This window comes from Gorilla gorilla, chromosome 1 (genome assembly GCF_029281585.2).
Source record: "Gorilla gorilla gorilla isolate KB3781 chromosome 1, NHGRI_mGorGor1-v2.1_pri, whole genome shotgun sequence".
Lineage (NCBI taxonomy): Eukaryota > Metazoa > Chordata > Mammalia > Primates > Hominidae > Gorilla > Gorilla gorilla.
This window is the reverse complement of record NC_073224.2, coordinates 77,481,477-77,494,799: the sequence shown is the minus strand read 5'-3', so window position 1 is coordinate 77,494,799 and position 13,323 is coordinate 77,481,477. Positions and strand designations below refer to the sequence as shown.

The window sequence follows — 13,323 nt, the reverse complement described above, 5'->3', positions numbered from 1 at the left end:
TAAAAATGAGTTTGAATTTCTAGGCAATAAACTAGTCAGTGCCTACACGTTAGCTAATTCTGTTCTTGCCACAAGTAGATGAAGAAAACATTTATTAAAAGAACTGCAACTTGAAAATTGGTTATTAGTCACTGCTTAGTATTCCTTAGTCATCTTTATGAGTGTAATCACATAGGTTGGCTGTCCTTTTTTTTTCTTCAATGCTGCATGACTAGGGGTCAGGAGACAAGGATTTCTTCAGGCTCAGTTACTTATTGGCCATGTGACAGTGTAAAAGATGTTTAATTTCTTTGAATCTCAGTTTCTTTATTTTAAAAATAGAAATGAGGCCAGATGTGGTGGCTCACGCTTATAATCCATGCACTTTGAGTGGCTGAGGTGGAAGGATTGCTTGAGACCGGGAATTTAAGACCAGTCTGGGCAACATATCAAGACCCCATCTTTACAAAAATAAAAAAAATGAGGTGGGCATGGTAACATGTGCCTGTAGCCGAAGCTACTCAGGAGGCTGAGGTGGGAGGATTGCTTGAGCCCAGGAGTTAGAGGTCGCAGTGAGCTAGGATTGCACCACTGCACTCCAGCCTGGGTGACAGAGCAAGACTATATGTTAAAATTTGTAACAAGTTTAACAAGGATGCGGATTTAGAAATTTGGAGGCCATAATGTCTTCAGGGAAAAGAAGAGTTGCAGAAATGGGTGGAAACTATTGGCTAGCAAGAAAACAAAGATAAGAAGTGTAAAATTCTTTCTCAGAACATTTTATATTAGAAGGAAAAGTACAGCATGTCATGAGGGTTAAGTGATCTTCAAAAGGACTGTTTTTTAAAAAAAAAATCGTTTCTCAAATTTCAGTTATTTTGCCATTATATTACTATTACTATGTAACTTTAAAAAATTCACTTGAAAATTTATTCTCAACCTAAGTAATAAATTGTTAAATCATAGGTTTGATGTTCAATTACTTATTTTTAAAAAACAAATTAAATATGTAATACTTGATAAGTGTTAGTAGAACTACAGATTTTATTTTCAGTATCACTGATGACATCCATATCATAATATCTGAAACATGATTTTTAAAGAACAAATTGTCTCTGAATTTAAGTGTGGAAAATATAATTGACTCAGTGGGTTGAACTTTTTGAATAGGGAATGATTAAGACAATAATAGTTTGAAGGGTTAGTCTTGAAAAAGAGATGGGCTACTCTTTCCTCTGACACAGAAATGTTGGAGAAGAGGTTGAAAGACAGCAAAAATTAAGAAACATAGAAGACATTTAAGGATTTGGTACCAAAACTGAACAACTAAAAGTTGCTTGGTGGGGCTGGGCCTTGAAAGTGGAAAAGGTTTCGAACTACTTTTGTGAGGAATGTCACAGAAATTCATCAAGAGGCAGAGACAAAGATTGCATATTTTCATTGCAGGCCTGCCTAAGGCTTGACTGCAGCAGTTTAGAATGGGCCCATTTTCCTAACTTTTTCTGTAGCGCATGGCAATTTGGAATCAGAAGGCAGATAGCGGGTAATTTCTGGAGTCGGCGTGTGGCATGGTGGGTCCAGGAAATTGGTGGTGGTGATAAGGGACAGATAGAAATAATGACAGAGGGTTAGTAAGTCCGTGCTGGTTAAGAAAACTGGAAAACCCAAAACGATGACTTCTATCAGAAGAGAAACTGTCTCTTTCCCTGTCTTTCTCTTTAGCGATGAAACCTTCCCTAGAAATTCCCCTACAGACTTCTTGTGTCTCATTGGCCAGAGTTAGATTACAAGTTATGCTGGCTATCTACCTTTTGCCTCTCCAGTCTTTTCTACGCTACTTTGTTTCCTGGGAGACTGACCTTAAGAACTGCAGCAATAGTCTCCAGTGCCCTGTGTGTTTCTGGTAGGCTTGGCCAGTGGGAGAACTTCAGGAGATCTAAGAGCAGAGAGTAAGGTGGGGTGTTTATAACTAAGGTTCTCTCCCTGGTAGGTAACCATTGCCCCTTTCTAATATTTCTCTCTAAAGAGTTCTCTCTGGGTTCCACTAACCCTTTACCCGCTTTGCCCTTTCTGGCCTCAGGATGGTAACAGCTTTCCTGATGTTTATTACTAGCCCTAGAATTCCATATCATCCTTATTACCATCCTTTGTTGCTTTTCTTAAACTCTGACCACACACTTACAAAAAGGACCTCTTTAAATTTTTCCCAGTCAATAAGCTTGAGTGGGTCATCTCTTTGCTGCCTGATACTCAGGCCCATTTTTAAATCAGTTTCTCGCAAAGGCAGTGACATGCATGTCCTTATTTGGGAAGCAACTGGCAGTGTTCACCATGGCTGTGTTACATTATAAAAAATAATGTGTGTGTACTTGTCTGTTTTATTTGCCAACCAGATTTACAGTAAACTTGGCCATCTAGAACAAAGTTGGCAAACGTGGCCATGTTCATTCTTTTGTGATTGTAGTGCCTTCTCATGTTATCACAGTAGAGTTGAGTAGTTGTTACGTAGTTGCAGACTATACTGCCCATTACGGAAAAAGCTTTCTGACTCTTGATCTAGAATTACGTTGTTCAATATGGTCGCCACTAGAAGTACACTGTTTAATATAGTCTGGTTGAGCACCTGAAATGTGGCTAGTCTGGATTGAGAAACACTATAGTTATGTCAGATTTCAGAGACTTACTGGCACCCATTTCTTTTAACTTTTTAATGTGGCTCCTAAAAATTTTAAAATTACACATGGTGATTCACATTTTATGTGTATGTATGTGTATATATGTGTGTGTATATATATATGTATGTGTATATGTGTGTGTGTGTGTGTATATATATGTGTATATATATGTGTATATATATATATTTTTTTTTAGACAGAGTTTTGCTTTTGTTGCCCAGGCTGGAGTGCAATGGTGCGATCTCTGCTCACCGCAACCTCAGCCTCCCAGGTCCAAGCGATTCTCTTGCTTCACCCTCCCAGGTAGCTGGGATTATAGGCGTGCGCCACCACGCCTGGCTAATTTTGTATTTTTAGTAGAGACGGGGTTTCCCCATGTTGGTCAGGCTGGTCTCGAACTCCCGACCTCCGGTGATCTGCCTGCCTCGGCCTCCCAAAGTACTGGGATTACAGGTGTGAGCCACCGCGCCTGGCCACACGTTGTATGTTTATAGGACGACACTGATCAGGAATGTAACTGGTGGCCTAGAAAGTAAGTAGATAAGCTTCCCTTAGGCCAAAGCCTATACAATATTGTCAAGAAAAGAGAGCATGGCATTAAGAGGCATCTGACTGAGCTTCGGGCCTCAGAAAAATCCAACAAGTCTTCATGCTTCATTCCTTTGCTTTATTATTTGAGACTCAGTTCAAATATTGACTCCTCTGCAAAAGCCTCCTACACCCCTCATTCTCCCACAGCGCTCCTCTGTATTGTCCTTTTCCCTATTTGTAGTTTTCTCCTGAGATCCTGAAGGGAGGGTTTGCCCTGCATGTATTGGGTCCTCAGTGGGCTTTTACTTAATGCATGAGTATATAAATTGAGTAAATTAGTTACCAATTTAACAGGCCTGGTTATTTGTCTCTTTTCTTCTGTGTAGCTTTGGCGGTAGATTGACTATAGTAATAGAAGTGTAGGATTGTTAGGGAGAACCCTGTGGAAGCAGCCTAGGTAGAAAGGCACAGCTCCCCAGGACTGCTGAGTGGGACCTGATTGCACTCCACATTTCCGTTTTTGCTAAAGATATCACTATAATAGTATAGTACAACAATGGATCTCTCTTAATTGTCCCGAAGATTATGTAGGGTAAAGTACGTTTTTGTTTTATTTTTTTGTAGAGAATCGGGGGGGTGGGGGGGGGTCTCGCTTTGTTGCTCAGGCTGGTCTCAAACTCCTGGCTTCAAGTGACCTTCCTGTCTCAGCCTCACAAAGTGCTGGGATGATAATAGGTGTGAGCCAGCACGCCTGGAGTCTGGTGTTTTTTTTAGGGTGGCAAAGCATGTCATAATTTTACAAAAATTTTCATCAAAACTGGTTAAAATAAGATTTTTGACATGTCAAGGAATAAATTTTAAACATTCCCATTAAGTATAGCAGGTTTTAAAAGAGATAGCAGTTATTCATAAAGATAAGTATTGCAAGCCTGATTTTTTTAGAAATCAGAAATTTAAGGGAAAAAATGTTGAATAGTTTTCCTTATGGACTTATGCGGGGTTCTATTAAGTTTCAGATAGCAAATAACTGACTCCTAGTGTTAGCAGTTAGTGTGTTACTAGAGGTAGGCAAATGATTCCGAAATTATATCACCCTCAGTCCTGGCTTATCATTGTTTCAGGGTCAGTGTTTTAGAAATTGAGAAGCCTTGAGTTGAGTGCTTGTAAATAGTTCTTCAAATCATTGGATGTGGGTGGGGACGGTGGCTCATCCTTGTAATCCCAACAGTTTCAGAGGCCAAGGCATGAGGATTGCTGGAGGCCAGGAGTTCAAGACCAGCCTGGGCAACATAGCGAGGCTCTGCCTTTACAAAAAAATTTTTTTTTAATTAGGTGGGTGTGGTGGCATGTGAGTGTGGTGGCATGTGCCTGTAGTCCTAGCTACTTGGGAGGCTGAGGCGGGAGGATCCCTTGAGCCTAGGAGTTCCAGGCCACAGTGAGCTGTGATCATGCCATAGCCACTGCCCCCTAGCCTAAGCAACAGAGTGAGAACCTGTCTTAAAAAAAAAAAAAGCAGTGGATATTAGCTTTCAGGCATTCTTTTGACTTTTTTTGACATCTAATTTTTAAATTTTAAATTGTAGAAAGTTAAGAATTTCTTTGGAATATTATATGAAGAGGTATTTTGAAGGTAAAGGAAAACGAATTGGCATTTTAAAATATATTTTTCTTCCACTTACTTAACTTTGTCATTTTCAGTGGGGTCTTCAGAGACTCTGTGAACAAATCTTTTTTCTAACTTTCCAGTGGCTGCATCTCAAAGCCTGTTTGTAATGATGGCTGTCGTGTTATTTATGGATAGACAGATTCTTTTTGGAAGGGACGCACAAGTAGTGAGAATTAATCTTTTACAGTCTCCTTACCAATCCTCCTCCCCCATGGTAGCTGAATTAGTTGAAGGAAAGAAGCTTTTGTCTTCTTTTTTTTATGAAATAGTTTATTTATGAAACCATGGTCTGGTCATAGAACTAAATTAAAAATATATTCTTTAACTTATTGAAAAATCAAATGGACATTTGTCTTACCCTTATATTTCTTAATCAGTTACCAGTTTGTAAATATCTTAAATTAATCCTCTGCTCTCCATTCTCCTTGCCATTTACAACATCACTTTTTGTCCGGATTTATTGCATTTCTCTGTTATGTGGTCCTTTCCATCTTCCAATATCAGCTCAGTATTTTCCTGCATAAAATTCTTAGTTTCCTCAAAGCCCTTGTTATTATATGACCTAGCCTTCTTCCCAGTCATCAACTCTGCCATTATCGATAATTGAAGACATTCCACTGTCTCCTGGCTCCATTGATATTAAGTCAGGTATGCGTTGTAATTGCAGTACTTGCGTAGTTGATATTCTTTCTGGGTGCTTTTAGTTTTTTTTTTTAACCCCTGCGTCAGACAGTTTCACTGTGATATATCTAAGTCGATTATTATTATTATTTTTTCTTTTGAGATGGAGTTTCACTCTTGTTGCCCAGGCTGGAGTGCAATGGTATGATCTCGGCTCACCACAACCTCCACCTCCCGGGTTCAAGCGATACTCCTGCCTTAGCCTCTTGAGTAGCTGGGATTACAGACATGTGCCACCACGCCCAGCTAATTTTGTATTTTTAGTAGACAGGGCTTCTCCATGTTGGTCAGGCTGGTCTCAAACTGCCGACCTCAGGTGATCCACCTGCCTTGGCTTCCCACAGTGCTGGGATTACAGGCGTGAGCCACCACGCCTGGCACTAAGTAGATTATTTATCCTGCTTGGAATTCTTTGACTTTATCCTAGAATTTGTGTCTCTCAACAGTTCTGGCCAATTCTCAGCTATAATCACCTCAAATATTATCTCTCCGTATAGAGCTCTGATTAGATGCATTTTGTACCTTCTCATTCTTCATGTCTTTTTTCCAAGCGACATACTGTGAAAAGAAATGTCCAATAGAAGATTAAATTATATTTCTACCATAAAAACAGAGTAATAGTAATAGGGCAATGAAAATAATATACAAGAATATGTAATGACAGGGAAAAATGATTACAATATATTAAGTGAAAAAAACAGGTAATAAAGCAGTATGTGTATGAGTTTGTTTTTATGTTTTTATGGTTTGTTTTCAAGGGAAGGGGTTATTAAGCTTAAATTACCCCAAATATGCCTCCAAAGTTCATTTTGGCAAAGTAAATATTTCTGTTCAGTGTATTTTTTCTGGGAAATTACTTTTATAAATTTGAATGGCTTTTAATCTTCCTTTTTAGGCAAAATATACAATAGCAATTGTGAATGCTGAAATAAAAATACTTAAGCTGGCCTGGCGCGGTGGCTCATGCCTGTAATCCTAGCACTTTGGAAGGCCGAGGCGGGCGGATCACGAGGTCAGGAGATCGAGACCATCCTGGCTAACACGGTGAAACCCTGTCTCTAGTAAAAATATGGAAAATTAGCCGGGCGTGGTAGTGGGCGCCTGTAGTCCCAGCTACTTGGGATGCTGAGGCAGGAGAATGGTGTGAACCCAGGAGGCGGAGCTTGCAGTGAGCAGAGATCGCGCCACTACCCTCCAGCCTGGGTGACAGAGCGAGACTCTGTCTCAAAAAAAAAAAAAAAAAAAAAAAAAAAAACTACTTAAGCTATTACCATGTAGAGTAAATGAGAAAATACAAATTCTCAATTTTAAAAATTCATCTGCCAAAATGATAGTTCATCATCATAGGTTTTTTTTTTTTTTAATGAAGATAGCAAACTAGACGTTGTAGTTTTCTGTTTCACACTTTTCAGTATTCATTCCATTCTGTTTCATTCACTTATCTGTGTAGGTCTGTGCACATAATGACGTCTGATGTTTCTCGGTTCCCATAATATAACAGGTGACTTGACACTTTATTAAAAAGATAGAATAAAGATATTTAGTATCTCATTATTCACAAACTCATTTGTGAATAATGGCAGATGGCATTCAAAATTAACTCTACCCTGGGCTAGGCATGGCGACACATGCCTATAATCTCAGCATTTTGGGAGGCTGAGGCAGGAGGATTGCTTGAGGCCAGGAGTTAAGTCAAGCCCAGCCAGGGCAACATAGTGAGACCTTGTCTCTACAAAACACTTAAAAAAAAAATAGCTGGGTGTGGTGGCACACATCTATGGTCCCAGCTAGCGGGGCGGCTGATGCAGGAGGATCACTTGAGATCAAGTGTTAAAGGCTGCAGTGAGCTGTGATTGTGCCACTGCAGTCCAACCTAGATGACAGAGTGAGATCCTGTCTCAAAAAAAGCCCCCAAAACTCTACCCATATTTTATTAAAAGGACAGAGATCAATTAACCCCACTGCTTTTAAAATTATAATGGTACCATGATTCAGTGTGAAAATAAGAAACTGTCTCTAAATCTGTGACAATAATAAAGCTCAGTATGCACCATACATACACAGGAGTTATACAGAGCAGCACATTCTCATAAAAAATACTGTCATACCTTTCAAATCCAATTTTTGTTATAAAATTACGAAAAAGATTCTCAGTCAGAATACCGCAGTTAGTCAAGTTAAACACCAGGAAATTACATTACTGTAACTTAATATACAGAAAGGAATATTTCAGAACAGAGAAATTAGAATGAAATGAATTTTAGAATATTTTTAGCATCACCTCCCCAAAACCCTGTACCCATTAGCAGTTATTCCCTTTTTGCCATAACCCCGCGCCTCACTCTCTAGGCAACCACCAGCGTTTTGTCTGTCTCAGTAGTTATCTATTCTGGACATTGTCATGTAAATAGGATCATACGATATGTAGTCTTTTGTGACTTCCTCTTTTCACTTGGCAAAATGTTTACGTTTCACCCATATTATAGCATGTATTAATATTTCTTTTGGTTTATTGTTAATCCATTTTATGGATGTACTACATTTTATTAATCTGTTTTTCAGTTTATGGGTATTTGTTTCCACTTTCTATTATTATGACTAATGCTGCCCATGAATATTCATATACAAGTTTTTGAGAGGGCGTGTTTTTATTTCTCTTGTGTATATACCTAGTCCTAGGTCTTATGTTGGCTCTGTGTTTAATCTGTTGAGGAACTTCCAGACTGTTTTTCAAAGCACTACACCATTTAACATTCCCACCAGCAATATCCTGGATAGTTGAAGTTTCTTTCTTCACATTCAAGCCAACACTTGTTGTTGTTTGTGTTTTTGATTATAGCCATCCTAGTGGGTGTGAAATAATATCTCATTGTACTTTTGATTTGGATTTTCCTGATGGCCAAGGATGTTGAGTGTCTTTTTGTGTGGTTATTGGGCATTTTTTTTTTAAAGAGAAAAATCTGTTCAGTTACTTTGCCTTTTTTTTTTTTTTTTTTAAAAGACTAGAGTCTCGCTGTGTCACCCAGGCTGGAGAGCAATGGCGCGATCTCGGCTTACTGCAACCTCCGCCTCCTGGGTTCAAGTGATTCACCTGCCTCAGCCTCCCAAGTAGCTGGGATTATAGGCATGTGCCACCCATGCCTGGCTAATTTTGTATTTTTAGTAGAGACGGGGTTTCTCCCTATCGGTCAGGCTGGTCTCGAACTCCCGACCTCAGGTGATCCGCCCGCCTTGGCCTCCCAAAGTGCTGGGATTACAGGCATGAGCCACCGCACCTGGCCTACTTTGCCTATGTTTTAATTGGACTATTTGTCTTTTTATTTTTTTATTTTATTTTACTTTATTTTTGAGAGAGTCTTGCTCTGCAGCCCAGGTTGGAGTGCAGTGGCACATTCTTGGCTTACTGCAACTTCTGCTTCATAGGTTCAAGTGATTCTCTCACCTTAGCCTCCCAAGTAGCTGAGACTACAAGTGCACATCCCACGCCCAGCTAACTTTTGTATTTTCAGTAGAGAAGGGATTTTGCCATATTGTCCAGGCTGGTCTCAAACTCCTGGGCTTAAGTGATCCTCCCACCTTGGCCTCCCAAAGTGCTATGGTTACAGATGTAAGCCACCATGCCTGGCCTATTTGTCTTTTTAATGTTGAGTTGTAAGAGTTCTTTATGTATTCTGGATACAAGCCCCTAATCAGATTTGCAAATTTTTTTTTTCCCATTCTATGGGTTGTCGTTTTACTTTCTTGATGGTGTTCTTTGTAGCACAAAAGTGACTTAAATTTTGATAGAATCTATCAATATAGTTTTTCTATATTTTCTAATCTTGATTGTTCTTTTGGTGTTTAAGAAGTCATTGTCTAGTCCGAGGCCTGTTTTCTTCTATATTTTTAGGTATTTGATCCTTTTTGAGTTAGTTTCTACATATGGTGTGAGTTCCAGGTCCATCTTCATGCTTTTTCATGTGGCTATTCAGTTGTCCCAGCTCCATTTGTTGAAAAGAAGAATCTTTCTGCATTTTTCTTGGCACCCTTTTCGAAAATCAATTATTAATAATCATAAAGGTGAATGTTTATTTCTGGACTCTCAGTTCTTTTACATTGATCATCTATGTGTCTATCTCTAAAATTGGGAAGTGTGAGTTTTCCAGCTTTGTTATTTTTTTTTTTTCATTATTTGTATGGCTATTCTGTGTTCTTGAATTTCTATATGAATTTTAGGATCAGCTTGTCAATTTTTGCAAAGAAGCCAGGTGAAATTTTAGTGAGTATTGCTTTAAATCTATAGAAAAATTGGGGAGCACTGCCATATTAACAACATTAAATCTTCTAGTCAGTGAATATGGGATGTCTTTAGACTTATTTAGTTCAATTTTTATTCCATTTTCTTCATGGCACCTTTTATTTGCATCAGATATTATAAAGTTGATGAATTCACATTCTTTTATTTTATTTTACTTTTTTATTTTTTTGAGACGGAGTCTCGCTCTGTTGCTCAAGCTGGAGTGCAGTGGCATAATCTCAGCTCACTGCAGCTTCCACCTCCCAGGTTCAAGTGATTGTCCTGCCATCTTCCCAAGTGTCAGGGACTACAGGCGCACGCCACCACGGCCTGTCAAATTTTTGTATTTTTTTTTTTTTTGAGATGGAGTCTCATTCTGTCTCCCAGGCTGGAATGCAGTGGCGCTATCTTGTCTTACTGCAACCTCTGCCTCCTGGGTTCAAGCAATTGTCCCTGCCTTGGCCTCCCAAGTAGCTGGGATTATAGGTGTCTACCACCATGCCTGGACAATTTTTATAATTTTAGTAGAGGTGGGGTTTTACCATGTTGGCCAGGCTGGTCTCGAATTCCTGACTCAGGTGATCCGCCTGCCTCGGCCTCCCAAAGTGCTGGGATTACACACATGAGCCACCACGCCCAGCCATGAACTCACATTCTTGGACATAATCTTTGTCATCCTTTGCAATCATTTCTGGTTGAGGTATGGCATTTTTTTTTATTCTTGACACGTTGGCATGTATCCTCTGAGACTTTCTTTTGAACCATTGTATTTTTAAAAACATTTATTGTAGAGATAGGGTCTTGCTACATTGCCCATGATGGTTTCAAACCCCTAGGCTCAACTGATCCTCGCCACTTGGCCTCCCAAAGTGTGGGGATTACAGGCATGAGGCACCATGCATAGCCTGAACCATTATATCTTTATCATTCATGTTCACCTTAAGACTGTATAACATAATGATTTCCTCCATTATAGTCTGCAGAAATTCCAAGTCAGAAGTATTTGTTGTGGAACTATCCTCCATCTCTAGCGCAGCTGTGGTTGGCTCCCATCTCCAATTGGCTGTTTGGTTGGACCTCTTCTATGTCTTTTAACCTCTCTATTATTCTCTGTCACTATTTCTCTGGGCTATCCTCTGTATAATTTCCTTTGATCTATATTCCCATTTACTAGTACTCTCTTCAGACATGTTTAATCTACTGTTTAATTTATCCATTGAATTTGAAACTTCAATTTTTTTTTGTTTTGAGAAATCTTATTGTTTGTTTTCAAATCTGTTTGGTTAAATGGTTTCTTGTTACTTGCTTATGTTTTCCTTCTTTTTTTCTTTCCATTTTTTTTTGAGACAGGGTCTCACTGTGTTGCCCAGGCTGGAGTGCAGTGGTGCGATCACGCTCACTGCAGGCTCAAATTCTTGGGTTCAGGTGATCCTCTCACCTCAGCCTCCCAGGTAGCTGGGACTACAGGCATGCACCACCATGCCTGGCTAATTTTTAAACTTTTTTTTGTAGAGATGGGGTCTTGCTATGTTGTCCAGGCTGGTCTTGAACTCCTGGCAACAAATAATCCTCCCCACCAGCCTCCTAAAGCACTAGGATTACAAGTGTGCACCCCCCACACCCAGCCTTCCTTTTCTATGTTTTCAAGTTTCACTTTTATTTCCCTTAACATACTGATCATTCTGATTTTTTTGTCCTAAAAGTAACAATTCCATTATCTTTAGTTTTTCAGATCTGCATCTCTTGGCTTTTGTTTCTGCTGTTTCCCATTTATTCTGCCTAGTTTCCTAGTGTGTTTTATGAAGTTTGACTATTCTCCTTTTTTTTCTTTTTTTTGAGACAGAGTCTCACTCTGTCATCCAGGCTGGCGTGCAGTGGCGCAATCTCGGCTCACTGCACCCTCCGCCTCCCAGGTTCAAGCGATTCTCCTGCCTCAGCCTCCTGAATAGCTGGGACAAGCTTCTTCTTTTTATGGTAACTTTATCTGTTGGAATTCTGTACGGCCTTGATTGATATTGTAATCTTCCAGGGAGGAATTGCACTTATGTCTGCCAGTAGCCTGGAGACCCGACTTGGGTTAGCTTTAGAACATATTTATCTCAGATTTTTCAGACCACATAGATAGTGTGAATTTAGATTGCAAACTCTAGTGAGGGGGTTATGATTTCTTGGGGCAAATTTTCCCTCTCTGCACAGCATCAAGTAGAGACAGACACATTTCCTTCTGTTTTGGTTTCTTTCTTATACACTGAGGATGTAGCCTTATGTGTGGTCCCTAGTTTTACGTGGCAGTATCCTGTTAGACTTCCCATTTTGGGCAGGCCCTAGACTTTGCCATTCTGTAAAGTATTGTCCTCTGTGTACTATTCTGCAAAAATACTGTACCCTGTGTTGCTTCAAGGTTTCTAGGATTTGTCGAGAATCCTTACGTTTCTTATATGTCCGCTAGGATTCTAGTTTCATTTTCTTTTCTTTTCTTTCTTTCTTTTTTTTTTTTTGCCTCTGAATTTGTACTAGCTTGGCAATAAGTTTTAAAAGGTTTTCGTTTTTTAATATTTTACCCAGCATCTTAGTGGTCTCAACTGTAGAATCTGTTCAGGGAATCTAATTTCCCATGCTGTCAGAATCAGACCTATAGCATTGCATAATTAACATCGTTGTAATTACTGTGTGTACATTTACTAGTTTTGTTCTTAGTATTTTTGTGTATAAATTTCCTTCTAGTTATTTTGACCATGCTGTCATGTTTTATGGTTGCACCACAGTTTACGCAGTTACCTTTGTATTTGTTTGTTTTCAACTTTATGATTTAGACAGTGCTACTAGGTAGCTGTATCCATCAACTTAAAAGTCATGTTTTTTTCTTCCCGTAGGTCGAATTGACATAAAACAGTTGATAGCAAAGAAGATAAAGTTGACAGCAGAGGCAGAGGCAAGTAACTCCCTCTTCTAGAAACAAAAATGTAGAGTTTTGGATAGAGTTTTGTTTGGTAACATTTTTAATGCTAAATTGCTCAGATAATTATTTAAGCCATTCATCAGTTGCTGTTATCCTGTGGAACAAGAAAATAAGATCTGCTGACTTGTCATCCTGCATAAGGATCCAGATTGCCTTTTTCTCTCCCATCTCATCTATCGCTGGCATTTGCTGTCTCTTACCAGCAAATCTTGGTTTTAGTGACCCACGTTAACAGTTGATAGTGTTGAATGTCTGTATGAGTGCTTTGTGAAAGTATCTGTCATGGATCATAGTAAATAGCAGCTCTCCAATAAATGTTGAATCTGAATCTAGAAGTAGATTCCCTGTCAAGGAAGTAGAAATAACAACTCAAAAAAAAAATCATGAAATCATTTCAAGTGGGGATAAATAGTTCTACAAACCAGAATTCTTCAGTACCCTCAGGAAATTGTGGAGGGCGAAGAACACTTTTTTAAAAAAACATTATAATCCAATACCTGGGTGTAAGTTGACTTAAAATCCAAAGCAAACTCCTGTTTTCCCAAGGAGAAGATCA

The 13,323-nt window shown here is 39.2% G+C and overlaps 1 protein-coding gene across 4 annotated transcripts in view; it reads left to right on the top strand.

The window, feature by feature from the left end:
• SOAT1 (sterol O-acyltransferase 1) overlaps nucleotides 1–13,323 on the top strand; it is a 61,775-nt gene that overhangs the window by 17,116 nt on the left and 31,336 nt on the right. For all 4 annotated transcript variants that reach the window (XM_019027231.4, XM_055366813.2, XM_063710580.1 and 1 more), the window contains exon 3: nucleotides 12,682–12,740. In XM_019027231.4, the coding sequence (XP_018882776.1) occupies nucleotides 12,682–12,740 (59 nt within the window). The remainder of the gene's footprint in view (nucleotides 1–12,681; nucleotides 12,741–13,323) is intronic.